This window comes from Mobula birostris, chromosome 28, assembly GCF_030028105.1.
Source record: "Mobula birostris isolate sMobBir1 chromosome 28, sMobBir1.hap1, whole genome shotgun sequence".
NCBI classification, from domain to species: domain Eukaryota; kingdom Metazoa; phylum Chordata; class Chondrichthyes; order Myliobatiformes; family Myliobatidae; genus Mobula; species Mobula birostris.
In genome coordinates, this window is record NC_092397.1 from 35,847,890 (window position 1) to 35,873,744 (window position 25,855).

Genomic DNA, 25,855 nt, shown 5'->3' on the forward strand with positions numbered 1-25,855 from the left:
TCCTCATTTCCATTCTAAAAGGATGCCCCTCTATTTTGAAGCTGTGTGGTCCAGTTTTAGACACACCCATCACAGGAAAAATCCTCTCCACATCCACTCAATCAAGCCCTTTCACTATTTGATAGGTTTCAATTTGGTAACCCTTCTTTCTTCGAAGTTCCAATGAATAGAGGCCCAGAGCCGTGAAACTCTCTTCATTAGGCAAGCCATTTAATCCTGAGTAAAATTCTCCATTTGTGATGTCATGTCAGCACAAAAAAATCTGGATTTCAGAGATGTTTGCATTTTGGAATTATGGACCAATCTCCACAGACCTAATCACTAATTTGTACTGCAGTGAACACTGTTAATTTAACCCATGCAATCCCAGGCATACAGATGCAAAATAAAGACAATTCTAAATTGAAAGTAGGAAAGTTGAACCTTACTTGGAGGTAAAGCCTGATTACTAGGCCTCAGAACATTCTACTCCCCAAATGGTCAAAATAAAGCCAAGTAACAAGGTTTAAAATACCCACAACATGCAGAATTACATGCCTCTCATTACCTTGATCCATGGGATAAACACAAGCGGGCCTGATTAACCCTGGCTGGGTTGCCTGGGCGAGGATGTCTCATGATTAAAGACCCAAAACACCCAATGACCCCAGGTTGCATTACTGACGATGTGTCCCTTTGCAACACCCGGTTCATTAAGCCAAGTGGTGTCAGGCCACGTTAATGAAAGGAATGGGCCAGATTGAAGTGACTCCACTACACTACCCTATCCACCATAGCCCCACCTATCTCACCATACTAAACTCCACAGCATTATCTCTCCCAGCCCCGCATATACATCCACCAGCCCTACCCTCAAACCTAATCCTGAGGTTCAAGGGGGCACACACCCCCACAAACCCGATGACCAGTGTAAGGAGAAGGAAGATGCAATAAAGGCAAGTGTTGGACTTGGTTAATGAAGGCATGGGCCAGATCAAAGTGGCAGCGTTGTGTGACACTGAATCCAGAGTGACGAGATGAAGAAGCACAAGAGGGATGATTCTCCCACTGCCGGCATAATCTGTTTGTTATTTTGATTTTGTTCTGATAGTCTTCTGTCTGTTTGAATATTTTGGTATAATTCATATTTAATTTCAGTGTTTCTTGTCAGTGTTGTGTCTCTGATGCAATGTCTGTGATGCTGCTACAAATACTTTGTTCCTTTCACCTGTGCATAAATAAACTCGATTTAAACTTTACACTGAAATGTCCAAATCTCTCCTTCACTCTCCTGCAGCCCTATGTCATGAACTAAATGTCCTAGTGTTTAATTTTACAATATTTCATCTGATTTTATTTTCATTCGGCTTTTGAAATTTGCGTTTCCCTTTTCAATTTCAGCCCGCACCCCGGCCTGTCTCTGCCCTTCAGTACTTCCTCCCGCATCAAACGACAGCGGTAAACCCCGCCCATTGGCGCCGCTTCCCATCCCCCAGCGTTCCGATTGGTGATTCATTTCTCCAAACAGCCAATGGAAATGCTCAGCATTCCCATCCTCATTAACATACCGCTTTGGGCGCTGCCTATTTAATCCGCGCTCCGGACAGCTTCTGCTTATTATTGTGTTTGAAACCGACGAGGAAATGCCTGATCCAGCGAAACCCGCTCCCAAGAAGGGCGCCAAGAAAGCTTTGTCCAAACCAGTGAGCAAGACTGGCAAGAAGCGCAAGAGGTCGAGGAAGGAGACTTACGCCATCTACATCTACAAAGTGATGAAGCAGGTTCACCCCGACACCGGCATCTCCTCCAAGGCCATGAGCATCATGAATTCATTCGTCAACGATATTTTCGAGCGCATCGCGGGCGAGGCTTCCCGCCTGGCCCATTACAACAAGCGGTCCACCATCAGCTCCCGGGAGATCCAGACCGCCGTGCGGCTGCTGCTGCCCGGGGAGCTGGCCAAGCACGCCGTGTCCGAAGGGACAAAGGCGGTGACCAAGTACACCAGCTCCAAGTGAAGACAAGTTCACTGACAAAACAAACCGGAAAATCAAAGGCTCTTTTAAGAGCCACTCACGGTTTCATTAAAAGAGTTACACGATATTGAGACATGGAATTGAGGTAAATTTGGAATTTTTTGTTGAAATGCTCATTCAGAATCTTATCCCCGTTAATCAGAACTTGCTGTCCGCTGCTCAGTATAATCCCAATTTCTCTGTTAATTCCTGCCAACTGCCCAGACACGGAATCGTTACACACCCGTTTCCCCGTCGCTTCCTCTCGGTCATCAGATTTCTCTGACATGGACGCTAATGTTTCTGGTTTAAATACCGTGGGTTCATTAAGCTTTGTCCCATTTTCGATACTTCTCTTAACCCCATTCCGACGCAAGAGCTGAACACTGTCACGGGTCGTTCAGAGTACTTGTTAAAGCTCCACTTTCTGACGGGTGACCCCTTGCTAAACTGACTTGAGTTTACACAATGACCGACCGCGAACGGCAGCTGAGGACCGGTTTTATTCCAATCGTTTATCAATTGAAAGATATCGGTGAACTAATTTCTCAGACACCATCGCAATATTAACTACACTTTGTTTAAGTGTGTCGGACTCCAGTAACGGGGGTAAAGAGCCGACAAACAAACCTGTTGTGGTTTAATTTCAGCAACAAAGGCTTTTTTGGCGGTGTATTGCAAATTTCAGTTTATTTCGGCGGTTGGACGGTATTTTCCGCGCTTCTACAGTCTGATTGGTGAATAAGGCAGCTCTGTGATTGGAATATTTGCTCTTTCAAATCAGAATGGGCACTGGTTCACCAATCATAAACGCCCCACTACATTCCGCACCTCCCGCCCCGCCTGCATCAGAAGGGCGATTTTCAGAAGCCTGATTTCTAATGGTCAAAACTTCGTTTATTTCTGATTTATCAAATCTATGTGATGTTATATGTATTCAGGAAACCTGATTGTTATCGCATTTAAGTTCTTCCTTCCAGTGTTATATTGTAATTAAGCGTGATAGATTAGTTGGTAGAGGAGGTGGTGTTGCAAGTTTTTTTTAAAGAGAGGGAGAGGCCATAAAGTTGTGGATGTAAATGAAATGTATGAGGCATTTGAAGACATTTGATTCCACAGGTAGGGGCAATAAAGTGGTATATTATTATAACGTCGACTGTACCTCTTCCTAGAGATGCTGCCTGGCCTGCTGCGTTCACCAGCAACTTTTATGCGTGTTGCTTGAAATTCCAGCATCTGCAGATTTCCTCGTGTTTGTGTATTATTATAACCATTGTGGAAAGCTTCCGATTGATTTGTTGGAGAGTATACGTAGCTCTAGCTCACTAAGCGTTGTATGGTGTGGGGATTTTAACACATAATTAATTTACTGTGGGGTTGTTCTCAGATTGGTAATATTTTGTTTATAGAAGAGTTTCAGATATTTCATATCCTGTTAGTCTTTATGGTGGGGGAGGTACGAGATTTAATGTTCATAATAGTTCTGAAAATGCTGTAAATTTAACTTTAGTTTTGAACATTGGAGTGAGTAGTGGGATGTCATGGGAGATGAAGCATTGGGGAGTGATCGTTTCCCTATGTTTATAAGCTTGGGTTTGGATTTATATAGGGGGCATGAGGCCACTTTTAGGAGGTGGAACTCTGGTAAAGCAAATTGGGAGAAGTTTGAATGTTTTATGTGCTGAGTGTCTGTCTGGGCTGAATGGTGAGGATGATGTGGATTTCTGCAAAGAAACGTTGTGACATTATTCATCAAATAGTGGTGGCAGAGATTCAATTTAAAAAGTGCAGTAGTGGGAGAAAAGCTGTACCGTGGTGGACGGAGGAGTGTGCAGAGGCAGTTACTGAGAGAAACGTGGCATTTCGGAAAGTTAGGAAGTATCACTCTCCGTGTAATCATATTAAGTGTAACAGGTCACAGGCCGTGGTGAGGAAAGTAATGAAGCTTGTGAAAAAGATTTACTGGAGGTCATACTGTGAAAGTATTGGAAGGACTATTAAACTTGAAGATGTTTGGGGAATGACTAAGAAAATGGGGGTGTGGGATTCATAGGGTTCCGAATATTGATTAAAGAAGGTAATACAATTGTTCCTGAAGGAGAGACGGTTGAGTCCTGGCTCGGTCATTTGCTGCAATTCATAATCAAAATAGGTGGAGAGACTAAACAATGTAGCAATAAGGTTTTACAAGAATATCTTAATGTGTTGGAAACCAGCTGTAGCAATGATAGTATTAGTGATGTAGAGTTTCTTTGTGTGAATTTAAGAATTCTCTCTCCCCTCCCCCACCTTTTAAAATTTACTCCTCATTGTTTTTTCTCCAGTCCTGCTGAAGAATCTCGGCCCAAAACGTCAGCTGTACTTTTATCCACAGATGCTGCCTGGCCTGCAGAGTTTCTCCAGCATTTTGTGTGTGTTCCTTGGATTTCCAGCATCTGCAGATTTTCTCCTGGTTATTACTCAATGTCAACAAGCATTTTGTATGACAACTGTCATAGTTCCACTCATTTAGAAATGCAGATATGAAACTCGAGGTTCAGCAGATGCTGGGAATAAACTGTAAAGTGACACACACAAAGTACTGCGGGAACTCAGCAGGTCAGGCAGCAGCTAAACAGAGGAATAAACAGTCTAGATAGGATGAAGTGTCTTGGCCCATAATATCAACTATTTATTTGTCTGCACAGATGCTGCTGGGGGGCACTGAGTCCCTCCAGTATTTTGCAAACATAAACCTCTTTTTTCAGTCAATCAGTTTCCAAATGTTGCTGAACTTTCATTTGCAGCCTCATCCTCCTGGTCTGATTCCCTCCTTCTACTCTACATAAACTCGAGCCTCCATCACATCTGGAGCTCCAAAGCCCTCATTTGTGCTGACCCGTCTTGTTTCTGCTCCACCATTCTGCTGTCGTACTTTAGAGGAGAGTGTTGTATTGCAACAGCCCGGCAGGGTGAGGCACAGCCCTTCGAAATCAGTGAAAATGACACAAAACAATGAACAGAGTGGGACAGGAAGATTTTAACAACACAAGACTTCAGCCTTGGTCCAGAGCTGTGAGGGATGAGGAATATTTGGGAGAAAACCACAGTAAATTAATCCTCTGCAGTTTACAGAAAGTCGTGGAGTGAATTCAAGGTAAACCTCTTCATCGCCAGACCGGTGACCAGTTACATCCTGAACATTATAGGGTGAGTTAGTGGTGAACGGCAGGGATGGGGTTGAAAGCTCTGGTGTGCAATAGGAACACAAGCAGGTACCAGCTGGACTGAGTGGCCTCTCGACTGTTCATTATCAGTGTGACAGGGAGGAAGCACCTGAGACACAGGATTTGAAATGGAATTGATCTATTTGTCTATGACAGATCCACAATATTAAACATCAGTGTATTTTAAGATGGTGGGATGAACCCCCTCAATGCTCAGTAACCAGGGTTCAGTCCTGGGTCTGATGAGCAGCCACAATATCTGTGGAATCTGACATTAACAGTCCCATATACAGCTTCTTATAACTTCCTCCCTGATGTGAAGTTGCTGGTGTTTCAGCAGGTGGGATGACTTGAGTAAATTTCTTTGCTGACTCAGGACAGAAGTGTGTCCTCTATGAATTGTAAACTCACTGGAGCCTCACACGGTGGGTGAACTGAATGAATCTCCTCCCACACTTGGAACAGGTGTGAAGCTATACTGAGAGACAGAGACAACAGAGCCAAGTCTAGCTGCTCACCGGTGTGAACTGGCTGGTGTTGTAATAGCTTGTGACTGAATGAATCCCGTCCGCCATGGAGCAGGTGAATGGCCTCTCCCCGTGTGAACTTGCTGGTGTATCTGCAGGTGCAGTGGCCTGGTGAATCCTTTCCAAAATGAGAGGCGGTGAACGCCAACTCACTGTTATCAACTCTATGGCCATTTATCAGGTCAGTCCATGGACAAGTCCACGTATTGGGACTCTGGTGTGCTGTCTTCTCAACCATCTCCCCCTTCATATTCAGTGATTGGTAGCATTCAAATGCTGGGGAACTGACAGACACAGCAGAAGTGACACGCTGTTGCATTTGAGATTCTCAGACAGAAATTCTTTGCCTTTTCTGCCTGTAAAATGTTTGCAAAGATGATCAACAGGTGAAAGAGAATACATCTCAGCTGAGATTATTTTGGTTTTCATGTTGATGTCTGATGTCACACTGTTACAGTGAGGCTGAACACTGTGCGGAGGAACAACACTTCTAACTGGGCATAGTACAGGCATAAGGACACAACATCAAATTCTCTGTTTTCCTCTCTGCCCATCAAGCTGTGACTTGGCTCAGTGTGTCTCTCTCCATTACTATAGCTTCACATTCTGGGTATCTCCCACAGACCTACTAAGCACACAATACAAACAGAGCTGCTTTGTGAGAGTTTCTGCTGATTGTGACCCTGCTGGCATTCGACGGTAGTAAACTCAGAGTCAGCAATGCCATTGAACCTCAAGAGAATGTGATCAGGTTTTCTTGGTGCAGATTGATACTGCGGTATTCTTGCAGTGTGAAGACTTTTACAAATAAAATGGCATGAGGCATTTTCTATTTCAGGAAAACCATAACTCATTTATTGTCCTCCAAATACAGAAACATAAAGCACAGTTTAAAAAAAAACTTCACATACTTACATCATAACAGCAGTCCAGCTTCTAAAAGAGAAACACAACAGAATGTCAGTGGTCATTAATTACGCACATTTCCAGCCATGACATTACCCTACAGCGACCCCACCCCCCACTGAATCCTCTTACTGCTCCCGCTCTGTGATCTTTAGAGCAGTTTACTTCCTTTTAGTGACACTTGCAAGATAATACAGAGAAACACATCAAGTTCTCTCGTGTATTAGTGCTCCTAAGGGTGCTGCCATTTACTGTGGAGTTTCTTCTGACATTTTACCTGTAAAACTCCTCACACTTGTCCAGATTAAAATCCATTTCCCCCATTTCTCCATCCATGATTCCAATTGATCTATATCCACTTCTGTCCATTTGACAACCTTCCTCGCCACCCACAACTGCACCAATATTCATGTCATCAGCGATCTGATCCGCCCACGTATGTTTTAATCTGATCAAACAAAGGTCCCATCACTGATCACTGTGGACACACTGGTTACATATCTACAGTCAAAATCATTCTCAATTCTATCAGTTCAAATGTTGCTACACGATACACACCATTCAAACCCTCCCACACCGAGACTCGAGGAAAGTTACACATTTATCACAAGACCAGAGTTGGGTTGAATCGTCTGGGCTTGTTACTCTGGATGCTCTGCTCCAAAGTCCATTCAGATTAGTACAACGTAACCAGATACATCATCATTGAGACACTGATGTGCAGCATTGTGTCACAAACAGGAGAAAATCTACAGTTGCTGGAAATCCAAGCCACACACACAAATGCTGAACAAACTCAGCGGGTCAGGCAGCATCTATAGAAAAAAAACACAGCCACTGTTTTGGGACAAAACCCTTCGGCAGGACTTAGGAGAAAATCTGAGGAGTAGATTTAAAAGGTGGGGAAGGGGAGAGAGAAAATAAGGTGAGTGTGAAACCTGTAGGGGGCTGGGAAGTTGATTAGTGAAAGAGACAGGAGGCCATGGAAGAAAGAAAAGGGGAGAGGAGCACCAGAGGGAGATGGTGGGTGGGCAAGATGATGGGAAATGGTGAAGGGGGGGGTGTGGGAGGCATTACCAGAAATGCGAGAGTTCGATGTTCATGCCGTCAGGTTGGAAGCCACCCATAAGGTGTTGTTCCTCCAACAAATGTGTGGCCACATCGCATTGTGTGATATTGTTTAAAAAGCTAAAAATAATTCAATTGTGAGGATGAATCTGAAAGAAGTTTCTACATTTACACTGCATGAGAGACTGGGAGACACAGTGCCAAGTACCAACTCCCACGCTGTACCAGAGACTGACAGGTACAGAATGAACCTCACACTCTCACACTGTACCAGAGACTGACGGGTACAGAATGAACCCCACACTCTCACACTGTACCAGAGACTGACAGGTACAGAATGAACTCCACACTCTCACACTGTACCAGAGGCTGACGGGTACAGAATGAACCCTGTACGTAATGTACAGACATTACGTACTTTAACAAAACCCAACAACGCTCCTCCCCACCTCAAGACAGCACCACTTTGATCAATTTACACTGCAATGGACTGTCTTGAGACTCGTTCAAATTCTCTGCAACACACATCAAAGTTGCTGATGAACGCAGCAGGCCAGGCAGCATCTCTGGGAAAGAGGTACAGTCGACATTTTGGGCCGAGACCCTTCGTCAGGACTAACTGCTAATTCTCTTCTCTTCTTACAATTCTGTACAGCAGTTTAGTTCTTGTGAGCACTGTATCGTGGATACTATGTGTTTATGATGCTGCTGCAGTAAATTTATCTTTCACCTGGTCCATTTGACCTTCGGTCTCCTGCTGTCCTGTTTCATTACATAAACGTTTCATATTATCAACTGTGTGTTTTCCTCATTCCATCTGCTTTTCTAGCAGATACGACGGGCCGAATGACCGAATACTGCCGCTGTAGTTGGTCCATTTTGTATTTTAGATTTCCTTCCTGCGGAATTAACCGGCAGCGGCAACTCACCAGATCGGCGACAGGTCCCTGTCCACGGTGTTACCCAAAACGAACACTGGGTAGTGCAGAACGAGTTCTGATTGGTTGAACGAATTCCTTTAGCTATCCAATCAAATTATCTTACTGCATGAACGTTACTTCAAATAGCCATTGAGAAACCCAGGCATCCCATCCCTCATTAGCATACACCTCTGGGCGCTGCCTATTTAATTCGTGCTCCGGGTCCGTTTTGCTTATTTGTGGTTCTGAAGCGGTCAGCTGAAATGCCTGAGACAGCGAAACCCGCTCCGAAGAAGGGCGCCAAGAAAACTCTGCCCAAACCAGCCGGTAAGGCAGGGAAGAAGCGCAAGAGGCTGAGGAAGGAGAGTTACTCCATCTACATCTACAAAGTGATGAAGCAGGTTCACCCCGATACTGGCATCTCCTCCAAGGCCATGAGCATCATGAACTCATTCGTCAACGACATCTTCGAGCGCATCGGGGGCGAGGCTTCACGCCTGGCCCATTACAACAAGCGGTCAACCATCACCTCACGGGAGATCCAGACCGCCGTGCGCCTGCTGCTGCCCGGGGAGCTGGCCAAGCACGCCGTTTCCGAAGGGACAAAGGCGGTGACCAAGTACACCAGCTCCAAGTAAAGTTCCCCAGTGAGATGATCGAAAACACAACGGCTCTTTTAAGAGCCACTCACGATTTCACTGAGAGAGTTGTACTAGCATTTAGGCAATACATGGCGCACGTTTTATGTGTGGTGGCTTTTACAGGAGCTAAAGAGCGGTTGGAATATCCGCTTCATCTTCCCCCTATAATCCTGGTGTTTAACATTCCTCCCACTCCCGTTGCTGTTTTAGCTGTGGGTTCAGGAGTTTATTATTTGGAGTTAGGTAACTTCTCTGAATCTCATTTTAATTCGAGGCCGGAACGACTTCACGGTTCTTTCATAGAAGTTTTTTTAAAAAAATTGCAGACTAGCCGCTGGTCACAGTTTGAGAAGAGCCGTTTGTCCATAACCTGCTAACGTTTACACAATGACCAGCACCGGGCAGAAGCTGAGTGTCAGTTTTACTCGGTTCCTTTACGAGTTGAAAGAAATTTGAGTTCCCAGACACTCCATTATCAACTACACTTACATTAAATGTGCCCGGTTTCAATAACAGGGGGAAATACGAAGACCCAGTCCTCAAACAGATCAGCAATGATTTAATTTCAGATTAAATTTGAACAATGAGTTTTTTTTGGCGGGCTTTTTCCAATTTTCAGAGTACTTTGGGGAGGAGATGGTTACACTCCGCGCTTCTGCCTTTACGGGCTCTTGATTGGTGATTAAGGCAGTTCGTCGATTGGGCCATTCCTTTTCACCAATGAAAACAAGCAGCATTAAACCAATCACGAGCATTAGTTTGCATTCTCAAAGAAGATATAAAAATGCGAGCTGGGGCGGGTGAACATTCCCTCCCTGTCGCTGGAGCAGTTACTGTGACTTTGGAAATGTCTGGACGTGGAAAAAAGCGGCGCCGGCAAAGTTCGGTCCAAGGCCAAATCTCGCTCATCTCGGGCTGGACTGCAGTTCCCGGTCGGCCGGGTTCATCGACTCCTAAGAAAGGGCAACTATGCTGAGCGGGTGGGTGCCGGAGCCCCGGTCTATCTGGCTGCTGTTCTCGAGTATCTGACAGCCGAAATCCTCGAATTGGCCGGCAATGCAGCCCGGGACAATAAGAAGACCCGCATCATCCCCCGACACCTGCAGCTGGCCGTCCGCAACGACGAGGAGCTGAACAAGCTGCTGGGAGGGGTGACTATCGCTCAGGGCGGTGTGTTACCCAATATTCAGGCTGTGCTGTTGCCCAAGAAAACCGGCGGTGCCAGTAAGTGAAGCGACGTAAACTGAACCTATTTACCCAAAGGCTCTTTTCAGAGCCACTCACAGTGTCTGTGGAAGGGCTGAACAGCGGGTGATTACCGTTCGGAGTAACTCGGCTGTGTATCTGACACGGCCCCGATCGGAGGCATCCCTGGTAACGTTTTCTCTCCTTCCGTCGTGTTTCTTCCGCGAATTAAATCGGTAAAAGTCTGCAGAGTACGCGGTCCGCTACACCCTGCCTCATTTCCCTCTCTGCTGGCTGAATGGAGCTCTCTCCCCTTGTGGGGCGGGGAAATTAACTTTCAGAGTCAGCCCCCGGAGGGTGAATTTAATCTCCGATCATTGAACGATTCCGGTCTTCATGACCTGAAACCGCGTTGTCTGGGTTTCACATTGCGGGTTGACCCTGGACCGTCCCACTGATCGCTTCATGAGCAATTCCCACCGCCTCACAGAACAATATTGATTTGCAGCTTTACATTTATCTGCAAAAGTACATTTACCGTATGGAACTGACAGTATTTACTGAAAATCTCGTCCGCCTGGGTCTCTGAAATATAAATGAACATTTGCAAAGACGGGGTCAGTTTGGTCAGATCTCCCGAGACGCGGCTCCCTCTGTGAGGCGGTGGGTCGCTCTGATACAGACTTTTGTTTGTGCCAGGAAGAAAAGGGAGGGGGTGGGTGGATCGACAAGGAGGTTCAGTTCTGTCCTGTCTCTAGTAGGAACTTCTAAATACTGATTGATAAAACTGGACACACAGAATAAATTCTGCGCCACCAACCCTTTTGCAGTGCGGCGGTCCCAGTATACATGATGCAGCAATCCCCAGGGATGTCTTCTTTAAGTACCACTGAGATGTTCTCCCTGGTCAAACACATCTCTGCATTCTCTTCTCTCCTCTCCACTCCATCGTACCTGTAGCATTTGTACTGTGAAACTGAGCTGCCGGTCCTGCCCCTCCGACAATCATTTTTCTGTTGGGGATATAATATCCCAGTCTCCTGCACGGATCCATGCCCAGGGGCCATCTGCTGTTCAGAGAACAAAGGACAGTACAGGAGTGGCCCTTTGGCCCTTCTCTACATATTCTTGTGACTGTCTAAGATTTCCTTAAATACTCCTGTGCTCTCTGTCTCTGCCACCACCCCTGGCAGTGCATTCCATGTCTCCATCAATCTGTTTTCTTCACTTTCTTCCTCTGAGCTTAAATACATGCCTTCTGTGAAAAATATTACTGGCTGTCTACACCAACTATGACCACAAAATTCCACAGGTTTCTATCAAATCTCTCCTGAGCCAACGCCACTCCAGAAGCAAAAAGTTTCAGCATGTCGAGCCTCTCCTCAGCGCACACCTCCTCCAGACATCCTGCTCCAAACCCTCCACATGCTTCCTATAATGAGGTGATCAGAACTGAACACGATACTCTCAATGTGGCCTAACCAGCATTTTATAAACCTGTAACATCATGTCCTGGTGCTTGAACTCAATGCCTTGCCTGATGAAGGTAAACATGCCATACACCGACTTCACCTCCCTGTCAACCTGTGCTCCCAGTTTTAGGGAACCGATGTCTCTGAACCTCGACATCCTTCTCTTTGTCAATACTGTTAATGTTCCTGCCATTAACTGTGTACACACCCTTGATGTTGGATCTCCCAAAGTGCAGCCCTAGGTATCCTTTTCACCACAACGAATGTACAGAATACAATGGGATTATCTTCAATCCTACTTGCCAGAGATTTTTCATCACTGTTTCCAGCTCTCCGAATGTTCTTGAGTTCCCCTATTTTTTTAAATATAGTCCTCAAACACCCTGTTTGATTCTAGCTTCCTAAGCCTTACTTATGCTTCTTCCTCCTCCTCGATTAAATTAACTTCCTGTCTCATCATCCAAGGTTCCTGAACCTTGCCATTCTTGACCCTCCCTCTTACTGGAACAAACTGGCCCTGAAACACTGCACTGGTCTTTAAACAAACTCCAGGTCAGATGTGGATTTGACTCAAAATCCATCATTACATATTGCTGTGCCTGGCATCTAACTTAGCTTCAATCTCTCCATTCAGTGACTAGTGTTCTGTTTCACATCCCCCTGTCAATCTCGTTTCAACCCTCATAGGGTGCAGCAATGAACTTCATGATCCTGACCGCCCTCCACTGAAACTGCAAACCATCCCTCTTGTAAATGTCACCCCAGCACCAGAAGAGGTTCCAATGTTCCGTAATCCTGAAACCCTGTCCCTGTATCAGCTCCTTAGCCACACATTCATTAGCTCTCACTTTCTGTTTGTATCCCTACCACCACAGGGCACTAGGAGTAAACTGGAGATTACAACATTTCAGGTTCTGCTCCATAACTTCTTCCCTAACTCTCTGTGGGACATCATCCCTTTTCTACCTGTCCATTGGTACCGATGTGAATCACCATCTCTGGCTGAATGAACACCATCCCCCTGTTCTGTATCTGCTCCGAGATGTCCCTGACTCTCAGAGTATTTACAACTTTTAAAACCAACAAAAAGCAACAAAAAAAGTCATGAAGAGAGGGAAAAGTTGGAATACAAAGGTAAGCTAGCCACTGGTATTAAAGAGGATACCAAAAGTTTCTTCAGATATACAAAGTGTAAAAGAGAGGCAAAAGTAGATATTAGTTCATTGGAAGATGTTACTGGAGAGGTAGTAATGGGGTACAGGAAAATGGCAGACAATCTGAATAAGAATTGTGCATCAGTCTTCACTGGGGATGATATTAGCAGTCTGCTGGAAATTCAAGAGAAACGGGGCAGAAATGAGTGATTTTGCCTTTACTAGGGAGATGGTCCTTGGGAAACTGAAAGGTCTGAAGGTAGAAAATTCCCTTGGACCAGATTATCTACACCAGTTCTATGAAAGATGTGGCTGAAGAGATTGTGGCAGTTTTAGTAATAATCTTTCCATAATCTCTGGATTCTGGTGTGGTTCCAGAGAACAGGAAAATTGCAAAGGTCATCCACTCTTAAAGAGAGAGAAGCAGAAGAAAGCAAATCATAGGCCAGCTAGTCCGATCTCAGTGGTTGGGAAGATGATGGAGTCAATTGTCAAGGATGTATTTTCGGGTACTTGGCAACACATGAAAAAATAGGCCAAAGTCAGCATGGTTTCCTTTAATCAGTCCTCACCGAAGACTTGTGTATCTGCAACACTTCTTCTCAACTCTTGTACTCAGTGACATGAATGATGAAGGCCAGCAGATCAAACCCCATCTTCACCACCGTATCTAGCTGAGACGTCACTTTCAGTGAATTACACATTCAGATGGACATTATTTATATAAATTACAAACAACAAAGGTCCTGTCACCCAGTGGCACACCACTAGACAGACAGCTCCAGTCTGAGACACAACCCTCAACCATCAGCCTCTGCCTCCTGTCACGGAGGCAATTATGGAATCGATCAACTATCTCCCCAGATTCCAGTTTCTAGATCTAACCTTCCAGACTATAATCAAAGGCTTGGCTAATGTCCATATAAACAACATCCACAGCCCTAACCTCATCTACGCCCTTGTGAAACCCCTCAAAGGGCTGCAAGAAATTACCAGACATAATTTTCCTTGCACAAAACTGTGCTGACTGTCTTGAATCAAACCAAATTTTGGTGGATCCTGTTCATCAGAAACTCTTCCAACAAATTACAGACTGATGGGCCTGTAGTTTCCACTACCCTTTTTGAACAATGGCAGCGCATAAACCATCAGTCCTGAAGTCACAGGAGCAGGATTAGGCCTTTTGGCCCATTCAGTCTGTTCTGCCATTCCATCATATATCCATCTCAACCCCATTCTCCTGCCTTCTACCCATAAACTTTGATACCCTTAATAATAATTAAAAATCTACTAACCTCTGCTTTAAAAAAAAACACTGACTGCCTTTATGGCTGCCTGTGGAAATGAAATCCATTGATTCATCACCTTCTGACTAAAGAAATTATTCATCTCTATTCTAGAGGGGCATCTTTTATTGAGGGTGTGGTTTGGTTCTAGATTCCTCCATTATTGGAAACATCCTCTCACATCAACGCTATCTAGGCCGTTCAATATTCAATGTGTTTCTATAAGATTCTCCCTCATTCTTCTAGACTCCAGTGACTGCAGGCCCAGATTATCAAATGATTATTACATCCTAACTCTTTCAGTCCTGGGATCATTCTCATGAATTTCCACTACAGCCTCTGCAATGCCAGCACATCCTTTCTTAGAAAAGTTACCCAAGCCTGCTCATGATACTCCAAATAAGGTCTGACCAAAGCCTCAGCATTAGATCCTTGTTTTTATTTTCTAGTTCTCTTGAAATGCATGCAAGTATTACATTTGCCTTCCTCACTACCAACTCAATGTGTGCATTAACCTTTAGGGAATCGTGCACTAAGACCCTTCACACAACTGATTTCTGTTCTCTCCCTGTTTAGAAAGAGCCTAGGCTGTTATTCCTCCTACCAGAGTACATGACCACACACTTCATTACACTATATTTCATCTGGCACTTCCTTGTCCATTCTCTAAATCTGTCAAGTGCTACTGCAGACTCCCTGCTTCCTCAACACAGCCTGCCTCTTCATATCATTCACAGTCTGGGCCTCAAAACTATCAATTCCACATTGCTCACCCTGTCCAATCATGTGCAACCTCAACTGGTGCCTGAGATGAAGCAAAATAATCTCTCCCCTGGCCACCACAGTGTATTCTCCAGCTTCCCACAAAGTACGAGAATGTACCTGATAAAGCCCTGGAGATTTAACAACCTTAAAGAATTTTTGCAATGGTGGAATAACTGTCAGAAATATTCATGGATAGCCTCTCCTATTTCATTTGCCTCCACACACAGATGGCCATGTTCACCTCCAAGGGGAACGATTCTGTGTCTAACTTAACTTTTCCTATGAATATACCAAGAGAATCTCTTGGATTTTGCTCACTTTGCCTTCTGAATCATGATATCCTCCTTTTACCCTCCAAACTTTTATTAGAGATCCTATCTCTAATAATATTCTCGAATAATTTCCCGAACATTGATCCAAGACTCACCAATCTGTAATTTGTCTCCATTGCCTGAGGAACAACATGCCCTGGAATATCAACATTCCCTTCTCTGATCTCACTATCCTCCATGACCACATTGATGAATACTGATGAGAAGTACAGGTTTAGTCCTTTGCACACTTCAGACATAAACTCTCTCCTCTGTGCTTGTGTTGTCGTACCCTCTTCGCAGTGCCCCTTCTCACCAAAGTTATTTCTTCTTCCCGTTTCACACTTCTGATTCTCTCTCTAACTTCTCTCTTACTTGTTTCATGTTGCCAGAGGCTTTCTCCAATTTCTACTTCTGAAATATTCCTTATCCTTCATTTTCTTTCAGTCTGAATTCATAACATCTCTCACTATGCCCCTCTGCCAGACTTTACCATCCTTGTGTTTCCTCCTCATAGAAACAGTTCTGTCTGAATTCTGACCCGATTGCTTTTAAACATCATTTACATGTTCAATGTAGACAGTTGCAATTAACTGTACCCCAAATGACCATATTACCACCAGGTCCAATCTTGTCCTTATTTACTGTTCCCAAAATGAAACTTCTATCAATGGCCAGGCTCATTTCCCAATACAATGTTTTCTATGACATTTATAGCGAGAGGATTCGAGTACAGGAGCAGGGAGGTACTACTGCAGTTGTACAAGGCCTTGGTGAGACCACACCTGGAGTATTGTGTGCAGTTTTGGTCCCCTAATCTGAGGAAAGACATCCTTGCCATAGAGGGAGTACAAAGAAGGTTCACCAGATTGATTCCTGGGATGGCAGGACTTTCATATGAAGAAAGACTGGATGAACTGGGCTTGTACTCGTTGGAATTTAGAAGATTGAGGGGGGATCTGATTGAAACGTATAAGATCCTAAAGGGATTGGACAGGCTAGATGCAGGAAGATTGTTCCCGATGTTGGGGAAGTCCAGAACGAGGGGCCTCAGTTTGAGGATAGAGGGGAAGCCTTTTAGGACCGAGATTAGGAAAAACTTCTTCACACAGAGAGTGGTGAATCTGTGGAATTCTCTGCCACAGGAAACAGTTGAGGCCAGTTCACTGGCTATATTTAAGAGGGAGTTAGATATGGCCCTTGTGGCTACGGGGGTCAGGGGGTATGGAGGGAAGACTGGGGCGGGGTTCTGAGTTGGATGATCAGCCATGATCATAATAAATGGCGGTGCAGGCTCGAAGGGCCGAATGGCCTACTCCTGCACCTATTTTCTATGTTTCTATGTTTCTATGGCTCCCTTCCCGGGTTAGACTATCCACTTCTATGTTAAGTAACATCCCAGTATTCTTCTAACATATTCGGTGATATCTAAGCCCCTGACTCTAAGGGAGTCCCAGTCAACATTGGGGAAATTAGTCACCCACTGCAACTACCCTGTTGCTTTTACATCTTTCATTACCTGCTACATTTCTGTTCCTTTATCTCCTGCCGGCATTTGGGAGGCCTGTGGTATAACCCCATCAGTGAATGCACCTCTCTTATCCTGAGCTCTATCCACATTGTCCCACTGGATGAACCCTCCAGTGTGTCCTCTCTTAGTCCCTCACCCACAATTCCATATAAAGTCTGATCTGCCATCAGCCTTCCTTGTATGTCAATCCCACTTCCCTGATTTTACAAACATTTATCTTCCTTCTCTTTGAATCTTTTCAGTTATCCAGCCTCCCCATTCATCTCAGTTGGGGAATTCCAGTGTTTGTTATACAGTGTTTTTTTAATCATTTGTGGCCTTGTAGAACAGTGCAGGCATGTACTCTGGTTTCCTGCAGTCCACAGTTTTGAGTGCCACAGTTCCACACAGTCATCAGATTATATAAAAGGAGAGGGAGTTTGATGAAGTGAACCTGGGCAGTTGGCACATTTTGCATGTCACAGTTCCCGAGGAAATGTTTGATTGCCCATAATTCGGAACGTGGCAAGATCCAATAAAAAGTTATACTTAACCAGAGCGGTCATTGTATGAGTGGGCCAGAATTGGAGTGGGGAGTTCAGGTTTTGTCTCTTCTGAGAGATGTAGGCCATAGGTAGATATATTTTGATTTAATCTTTATTTCTTTTGTATTACACATTTGGAGCAGAGGGGATGCCAGACAAGATACTTGTCTTGATGGAAGGAGGCAGAGGGTGGTCATGGCAGCTTGTTATTCAGGTTGGAGGCCTCTGACCAGTGACAGTCACAGGGATCGGTGCTGGTACTGTCAATTGTCATCTACATTAACAATTTTCTGACATTGTGGTGACAGTGAGTTTGCAGATGACAGCAATGCTGGTGGTAGTGTGGACTGTGAAGATTGTGTGAGAGTACAATAGGATGGAGATTAACTGGGGAAGACGGCCAAAAAATGGCAGAAGGATATTGATGTGGACAAGTTTGAGGTGTTGCATTATGAGAAGTTCAACCAGGGAAGGATCTGCACAGTAAATTCTTGTCCCTTGGAGAGTATTACAGAAGAGGGTCCATGAAATACAGAAACATCATTCACTGAAAGAGACAACACAGGTAGTCAGGATGGTGAAGGTGGTGTTTGGCCTATTTGTCTTCATTGATCAGGGAACTGAGTAGAGAATTTGGGATGCTGTATGACAGCTGTAAAAGTCAAAGTGAGACCAGACTGTATTTTGCACAGTTCTGGTCATCCAGTTGCAGGAAAGATGTCATGAAGCTGGCAAGTGTGGAGGGAAGTTTGATGAGAATGCTACTGACACTGGTGGACTTTAATTATCAGCAGAAGCTGGACAGACTGGGACTCTCTTTCTCTCTCCTGAGAGTGTAAGGAGCTGTCTGGTGACCGTCCAGAGGTTTACAAAATCAGTAGGTGAGCACTCTTTTTGTAGGGTAGGGAAGCCTAAATTTACAGGGTAATGGTTTAAGATGAAGGGGAAACATTTAAAAGCTACCTTATGGGTGGGGGATGTTGCATCTTTGAATAAGGAGACCAACACTTCAGTAATAAGAGGGGTTTTGATGAGGTCTTGTAAGTATAGGTTTTAAATAAAATGATGAATGATGATTTTGATGGGATTATACTGCCGGCCTCCCAATCGGCTCAGATATTGTGCAGCAGACATATTAGTAAATCACACAGAGGGGTAATGGGAACAAGTTTACAGCAGTTGGGCATTTCAACTTTCCCAGATTACCTTGTGTGAAAAGTTTCAGTCTCCAGGAGAAATTTGGCAGACACAGGATCGGTTCATCCCTCAGCAGAAACAGTATTTAAAAGGGAGGATGAGGCAACCATCACTAACAACAGAAGACAAAGGCAGCATAAAAGAACATGAGAGGGCAAAGAATATCACCAAAATTACTGGGAAGCTAAAGGATAATGAAACTTAAAACAAAAAAAACAGAACAACTATAATAACAATATGCAGAACTCAGATGAATTATGAAAGTAACTGGCCAATAATAGAAACAAGATACAAAAAGATTTATTTTCAGATATATGAAGAGTAAAAGAGGCAAGAATGGACAAGGTTTCACTGACCTTCACTGATCAATGCCAGTGCACAAAAGTTTTATTAATGAGTTGGAGAAACTTCCCTCAACTTAACTTGGAAGGATGTCGCGGATTACAGGGTGCTCATGATCACTTAGGGAAGAGGGTCAAGTGTGGCAAATGCATTTCAATACAGATAAGTGTGAGGCGGTGCATATTGGAAAGTCAAACCAGTGTAGAACTTACACTATGAAAGATCGGTCATTGGGGACTGGAATGGGCCGGAGAGATTTAGGGGTAAAGTGAACACAGTTCATTGAAAGTTGTGTCACTTGCAGACAGGGTGGTGAAGAACGGGGTTTAACATGCTGGTCTTCATTAGTCAGGGGATAGAGTATATCAGTTGTGACATTATGTCACAGTTGTGTAAATGACTGGAGGACACACTTGCCGATTTGTATACAGCTCTTGTCACCATTATAGGAAACGTGGTTAAACTGGGGAAAGTGTAGAAAAGATTTCCAAGGTATATTTCCCGGACCCGAGGTTCTCAGTTACATAGTCAGTTTGGCCAGACAATGTCCTTTGTCCTTTATTCCTTGGAATCAGAATCAGATTTATCACCGTGTTATATGACGAGGAACCTGTCGTTTTGTTCTGACAGCAGTACAGGCCTCTGAAGGTGCAGATGTGAACATTGTGTCAGCATAACGCCAAGAGATTCTGGGAATGGCGAACAACGCGGCCAAAATGCTGGAGGAACCCAGCAAGTCAGGCAGCATCTCCCACCAGAGTCCTGATGAAGGGACTCGGCCCGAAATGTCGACTGTTCATTCTCACCATTGATGCTGCCTGACCTGCTGATTCAGAGAGAGTGTTTTAAAGCGGCGGGCGGATTAGACGAGTATCACTGTGTTTGTGGGTCCGAACACATCGCCGGATTTCCCAGCGCCTCCTGTACAAAAAGAAAAGATTTCTCTGTTATGGGATCGCCCCACTCCCCAGCTCAGTCCCGAAGCGGGAATTAACCGCAAAGTTTTAGTTAGTTTCAAAATTTCAGCCGAAAAGCAGAGAACAGGTCAACAAAATGGAGAGAGATCGCGGGCAGTGCAGTAATGAAACGGGTTAAAATAGAAAGTGCTGCCTTTAATCCCGATTAAACTCTCTTTCCGGCGAACTTTGCGGCCTCAGTGACGGACAAGGACCAGTCTGAGTCTCTGGAGTGTCCGATTTTAATTGGAATCGGAGAGTTTTTGAGGAGAGAGAAACACAGAAAAATGAAGTCTCCGGGAGCTGACAGCAGGATGTCTCCGCCCCGTCCGCTCGCTGTCTTTAAATTGCTCTGGGCCGCCGCCTTTCGCTTCAGTTCTCACACAGTCTGATTGTGAGAAGCATTTTCCAGAGTCGCCGACATGACCGAGATAGCACCCGCCGAAACGGCTCCTCCAGCCGCACCCACCGCCGCAAAGAAGACTCCCAAGAAGAAGGCGGCCGGCCGGAGCAAACCAGCCGGTCCCAAACTGGGCGAACAAATCGATAAGATTGTGGCGGATTGTCGCGATAGGAAGGGGATGTCCGCTGTGGCCATCATGAAGGCTCTGACCAGCAGCGGTGTCGATGTGGGGAAACGTCGCGCCCAGATCAGGATGTGCATCAGGAAGAGAGTGGAAAGCGGCTCCTTGGTTCAGACCAAGGGCGCGGGTCTTTCGGGATCCTTTAAATCCGGTCAGGGGAAAAGTGCCGTGAAAGCGAACAAGCCATCGGTAAAGAAATCTGCCATCAAGAAATCTCCCAGCAAGAAGTCTGGCGCCAAGAACCCAGCGGCTAAGAAAGCGGCAGCTAAGAAACCAGCGGTTAAAAAAGCGGCAGCTAAGAAACCAGCGGCTAAAAAAGCGGCAGCTAAGAAACCAGCGGCTAAAAAAACGGCAGCTAAGAAACCAGCGGCTAAAAAAGCGGCAGCTAAGAAACCAGCGGCGTCGAAGCCAAAGAGCCCCAAGAAACTCGCAGCCCCGAAGAAGGCGGCGGCCAAGAAGACAGCAGTCAAAAAGTGAATTAAGATATACGGTTTGTAAGTGTTTGAACCCAACGGCTCTTCTCAGAGCCACCCACATCTCAGAAAAGAGCTGATCGTGAATATTGTGATTCCCGCGCCGGGTCCGACTGAGTTTTGCGGGGGAACTTACCGCATAAAACCCGATTTTCCCGGTACCTCTTTGACATTCAGAGCGGCCCTGACGTCCCAGATTTGAAGTGAAACATTGCGTTTCACTCGGGTTGTGTGTGTGTGAGATAGAGTGAGACCGGTGGGGTGGTCTGCAGACCCAGTTCGTTCTCCCGCTCCAGGACAGCGTGACTGAGATTCCGCACCTCGCATCCCAAAGCCCGATTCAGCTGAGTTGATTGGGAACTGCTGAAACCTATGTGAGAGGGGAGGGGGCGTCTTGAGAGAGGGATCTGTCTCTGGGGATGGACTGCAGGGGGAAGATATATGATAACCTACCCGGCGACTTTGCCGACTGACCTTCAATCAGGTACCAGCTACAAAAGTTTATTTACACAACATTTACAAGAATAAAATCAAAAATATATAATTACCGCTCTCGGAAATCTCCCACTGTACCCATCGCGACCGCATGCTCCCATTCCAAGGACAGCCGGGCATGTCGAAAGCAAACAAAACGGTAACAGCCGCAGCAGCTGTACATGCCAGGTTTGTGGGAGAAGTGAAGGGCCAGGTGAGACCCTGACAGGGAGGGAGCGCGTTCATCTCCTGTCTCTCGCTGAATTAACCTGTCGGCACAGAACAGCTGATGATTGCGGTCAGTTAATGCAAAACCGAACAACCCCATCAGGAAGGCAGATCGTCACTACAATAATCAGCAAGCGACAGCCCTTTCCTTTGCTGTGGTAGTGGCACTTAAAAGAGCCTTTTCTTGTGCTTGTTGTGGAGGCTGGGTTCAGGCGCGCTCCCCGCGGATGCGGCGGGCCAACTGGATGTCCTTGGGCATGATGGTGACTCGCTTGGCGTGGATGGCGCACAGGTTAGTGTCCTCAAACAGCCCGACCAGGTAAGCCTCGCTAGCCTCCTGCAGGGCCATGACGGCCGAGCTCTGGAAGCGCAGATCGGTTTTGAAGTCCTGAGCGATCTCCCGCACCAGGCGCTGGAAGGGAAGTTTGCGGATGAGCAGCTCGGTGGATTTCTGGTAGCGCCGGATCTCCCGCAGAGCCACGGTGCCAGGCCGGTAGCGATGAGGCTTCTTCACTCCGCCGGTGGCTGGAGCGCTCTTCCGCGCCGCTTTGGTCGCCAACTGTTTGCGAGGAGCTTTCCCTCCGGTCGATTTACGCGCTGTCTGCTTGGTGCGGGCCATTCTCCTTCAGAACCGGCAACACAGGCTGAAATACAGGAACAAGATAGACGAAACGTGCTTCGGGACAGGATTTTATACTTTTGGAAAGGGTCTGTCCATCACCTCTGATTGGCTGAACCAGGTGTCTATTAAGGTTCCTTACTGCGATTGGTTGATTCATTTCCTGTAGGCTGGCGGCGAATAAAAATTTACGGCGAATAAAAATTTGCCGAGCGGTCGGACTTCATTCATGCAGAGTGATTGGCGCCGGATTAATTTAAAATCGCCCGGCAATTGAAGACCACCCAGCAACGGTGCTTGATTACATTTTATTTACAATTAATTGTATGACGAATTATACAAATTCAGTTTCGTTTAATAAATTTAATATCTAATTTCCTCAGTTAAGATTTAAATTCACAACTGCAGAATCGTTCTCTAAACGAGTGAACTGATTTCTGTTCGAAACTGATAGAGGATTAAAATCGATCCTAATGCAGGTTTTGCGGTAATCACTGACTGGAAAGGCAGAATTGCAGTATGTTTCAAGCGGAATCGATCAATCTGTTTCAAATGCAACTCAATTGAATGTATCGATAAAAAATAATTAAAAGTCTGTGGATACGGCTCCGTTTGTGAGGCGGTGGGTGGCTCTTAGAAGAGCCTTTGCTTTGTGCTCGGGAGGAAGTGGGAGTTTTTCAGCCGCCGAAGCCATAGAGGGTGCGGCCCTGGCGTTTCAGAGCGTAAACCACATCCATGGCAGTGACCGTCTTGCGCTTGGCGTGTTCAGTGTAGGTGACCGCATCCCGGATCACATTCTCCAGGAAAACCTTCAACACCCCGCGGGTCTCCTCGTAGATCAGACCCGAGATCCGCTTGACGCCGCCACGGCGAGCCAGACGGCGGATGGCCGGTTTGGTGATGCCCTGGATGTTATCACGGAGCACTTTACGGTGCCGCTTGGCTCCACCTTTGCCCAGTCCTTTGCCTCCTTTCCCTCTGCCAGACATGATGCTGCTTCACTCAGGTCGCTGCTCACTGACAAACTGCCTGCTGCTGTCTCCTTTTATACACAGCGCCCCGACCTGCCCGAGAAACGCGCAGAGAGACAGAGGCGGGGAGGGGAGGAGACAGAGTCAGAGTGACGGACAGAGCCGAGAGCGGCCTCTCATCGTCCAGCTCCGCCTTCACTTTACCACAACCGCCAATTTCCAACGATTCATCCGACACAAAGCGCTCCAGCGAAAAACAAAACTCCCTCACACACCACGTACATACTGGAGGATTTCTGGGTTTTTGCTGATTCTCCTGCTTTAAATTATAGGAAGTGCTTTTCCATTCTACAAATCCCGGAGGACCTCGGTCTGTCCCTCCCGGCTCCATGACCAGTGTCAGCGTCCTCACACACAGCAGTTGGTGGGCGAGAGTGCAGTCACTTCCAGTGATGAGAGGATTGATTCATTAGAACATTTATTCCTCTGAGTCCCCAGGGAAATGAAAGACCGGTCACATACAGGAACAGGATACATAACCAGATATATAGACCGCGCTTCTGGCGCCTTCGAAAGCCCAGGTAAAGGTGTGGCTGAGGAGCTGGTGTGAGGTGGGTGGGGGCTTCAGGTACAAGGATCATTGGACTCTCGAAATGAAGGGGAGACGGGTCCAAGGTGGAGGGGAGACAATATGTTTACGGGGAGATTCCCTCCAGCTGCACGGAAGGGTTTAAACGAGCAGGAACATACAATAGACAATAGGTGCAGGAGTAGGCCATTCGACCCGTCGAGCCAGCACCGCCATTCACTGTGATCATGGCTGATCATCCACAATCAGTATCCAGTTCCTGCCTTACCCCCATAACCTTTGATTCCGCTATTGTTAAGAACTCTATCCATCTCTTTCTTGAAAGCATCCAGAGACTTGGCCTCCACAGCCTTCTGGGGCAGGCATTCCATATATCCACCACTCAACTCCGGTCTAAATGGCCTACCCCTTATTCTTAAACTGTGGCCTCTGGTTCTGGCTCACCCATCAGCAGGAACATGCTTCCTGCCTCCAGCGTGTCCAATCCCTTAATAATCTTTTCTGTTTCAATAAGATCCCCTTTCAGCGTTCTAAATTCCAGAGTATACAAGCCCAGTCGCTCCAATCTTTCAACATCGCCATCCCGAGAATTAACCTTGTGAACCTACGCTGCACTCCCTCAATAGCAAGAATGTCCTTCCTCAAATTTGGAGACCAAATCTGCACACAGTATTCCAGGTGTGGTCTCACCAGGACCCTGTACAATTGCAGAAGGACCTCTTTGCTCTTATACTCAATTCCCCTTGTTATGAAGGCCAGCATGCCATTAGCTTTCTTCACTGCCTGCTGTACTTGCATGCTTGCTTTCAGTGACTGATGTACAAGAACACCTCAATCTCGTTGTACTTCCCCTTTTCCTAACTTGACTCCATTTAGATAATAATCTGCCTTCCTGTTCTTACCACCAAAGTGGATAACCTCACATTTATCCACATTAAACTGCATCTGCCATGCATCTGCCCACTCAACGAGCCTGTCCAAGTCACCCTGCATTCTCATAACATCCTCCTCACATTTCACACTGCCACCCAGCTTTGTGTCATCGGCAAATTTGCTAATGTTACTTATAATTCCCTCATCTAAATCATTAATATATATTGTAAACAGCTGTGGTCCCATCACTGAACCCTGCGGTAACCCACTGGTTGCCTGTCATTCCGAAAGGGACCCGTTAATCGCCACTCTTTGTTTTCTGTCAGCCAGCCAATTTTCAATCCATGTCAGTACTCTGCCCCCAATGCCACATGCCCTAATTTTGCCCACTAATCTCCTTTGTGGGACTTTATGAAAGGCTTTCTGAAAGTCCAGGTACACTGCATCCACTGGATCTCCCTTGTCCATTTTCATAGATACATCCTCAAAAAATTCCAGAAGATTAGTCACACACGATTTCCCCTTTGTATGTCCATGCTGACTCGGACCGATCCTGTTACTGCTATCCAGATGTGTCATAATTTCATCTTTTATAATTGACTCCAGCATCTTTCCCACCACAGACGTCAGGCTAACTGGTCTATAATTCCCTGTTTTCTCTCTTCTTCCCTTCTTGAAGATAGGGACAACATTAGCCACCCTCCAATCCACAGGAACTGATCCTGAATCTATAGAACATTGGAAAATGATTACCAATGCATCCACGATTTCTAAAGCCACCTCCTTAAGTACCCTGGGATGCAGACCATCAGGTCCCGGGGACTTATCAGCCTTCAGACCCAACAGTCTATCCAACAATATTTCCTGCCTGATATAAATTTCCTTCATTTCATCCATTACCCTAGGTCCTTTGGCCACTATTATATCTGGGAGATTGTTTGTGTCTTCTCCAGTGAAGACAGATCCAAAGTACCTGTTCAACTCGTCTGCCATTTCCTTGTTCCCCATAATAAATTCACCCGTTTCTGTCTTCAAGGGCCCAATTTTGGTCTTAACTAT

General features: G+C 45.8%; 6 protein-coding genes across 6 annotated transcripts; 4 read left to right on the top strand and 2 right to left on the bottom strand.

The window, feature by feature from the left end:
- The first annotated feature begins 1,622 nt into the window (after positions 1–1,622).
- Positions 1,623–2,086, top strand: LOC140189239 (histone H2B-like). The gene has a single exon (XM_072245925.1). The coding sequence runs from the start codon at positions 1,623–1,625 to the stop codon at positions 1,995–1,997; it is 375 nt and encodes a 124-aa protein (XP_072102026.1). The 3' UTR covers positions 1,998–2,086.
- Positions 2,087–8,840: 6,754 nt separating this feature from the next.
- LOC140189343 (histone H2B 1/2-like) lies at positions 8,841–9,259 on the top strand. The gene has a single exon (XM_072246089.1). The coding sequence runs from the start codon at positions 8,885–8,887 to the stop codon at positions 9,257–9,259; it is 375 nt and encodes a 124-aa protein (XP_072102190.1). The 5' UTR covers positions 8,841–8,884.
- Positions 9,260–9,351: 92 nt separating this feature from the next.
- On the top strand, positions 9,352–10,514 carry LOC140189209 (histone H2A-like). Its single transcript, XM_072245901.1, has 2 exons — positions 9,352–9,398; positions 10,131–10,514. The coding sequence occupies exons 1-2, from the start codon at positions 9,352–9,354 to the stop codon at positions 10,492–10,494; spliced, it is 411 nt and encodes a 136-aa protein (XP_072102002.1). The 3' UTR covers positions 10,495–10,514.
- A 9,893-nt stretch (positions 10,515–20,407) lies between these two features.
- LOC140188926 (histone H1-like) lies at positions 20,408–21,046 on the top strand. The gene has a single exon (XM_072245577.1). The coding sequence runs from the start codon at positions 20,408–20,410 to the stop codon at positions 21,044–21,046; it is 639 nt and encodes a 212-aa protein (XP_072101678.1).
- A 906-nt stretch (positions 21,047–21,952) lies between these two features.
- LOC140189211 (histone H3) lies at positions 21,953–22,363 on the bottom strand. The gene has a single exon (XM_072245902.1). It carries the CDS (start codon positions 22,361–22,363, stop codon positions 21,953–21,955), a length of 411 nt encoding a protein of 136 aa, XP_072102003.1.
- Positions 22,364–23,040: 677 nt separating this feature from the next.
- On the bottom strand, positions 23,041–23,352 carry LOC140189212 (histone H4). Its single transcript, XM_072245903.1, has one exon. The coding sequence runs from the start codon at positions 23,350–23,352 to the stop codon at positions 23,041–23,043; it is 312 nt and encodes a 103-aa protein (XP_072102004.1).
- Between the last annotated feature and the right edge of the window lie 2,503 nt (positions 23,353–25,855).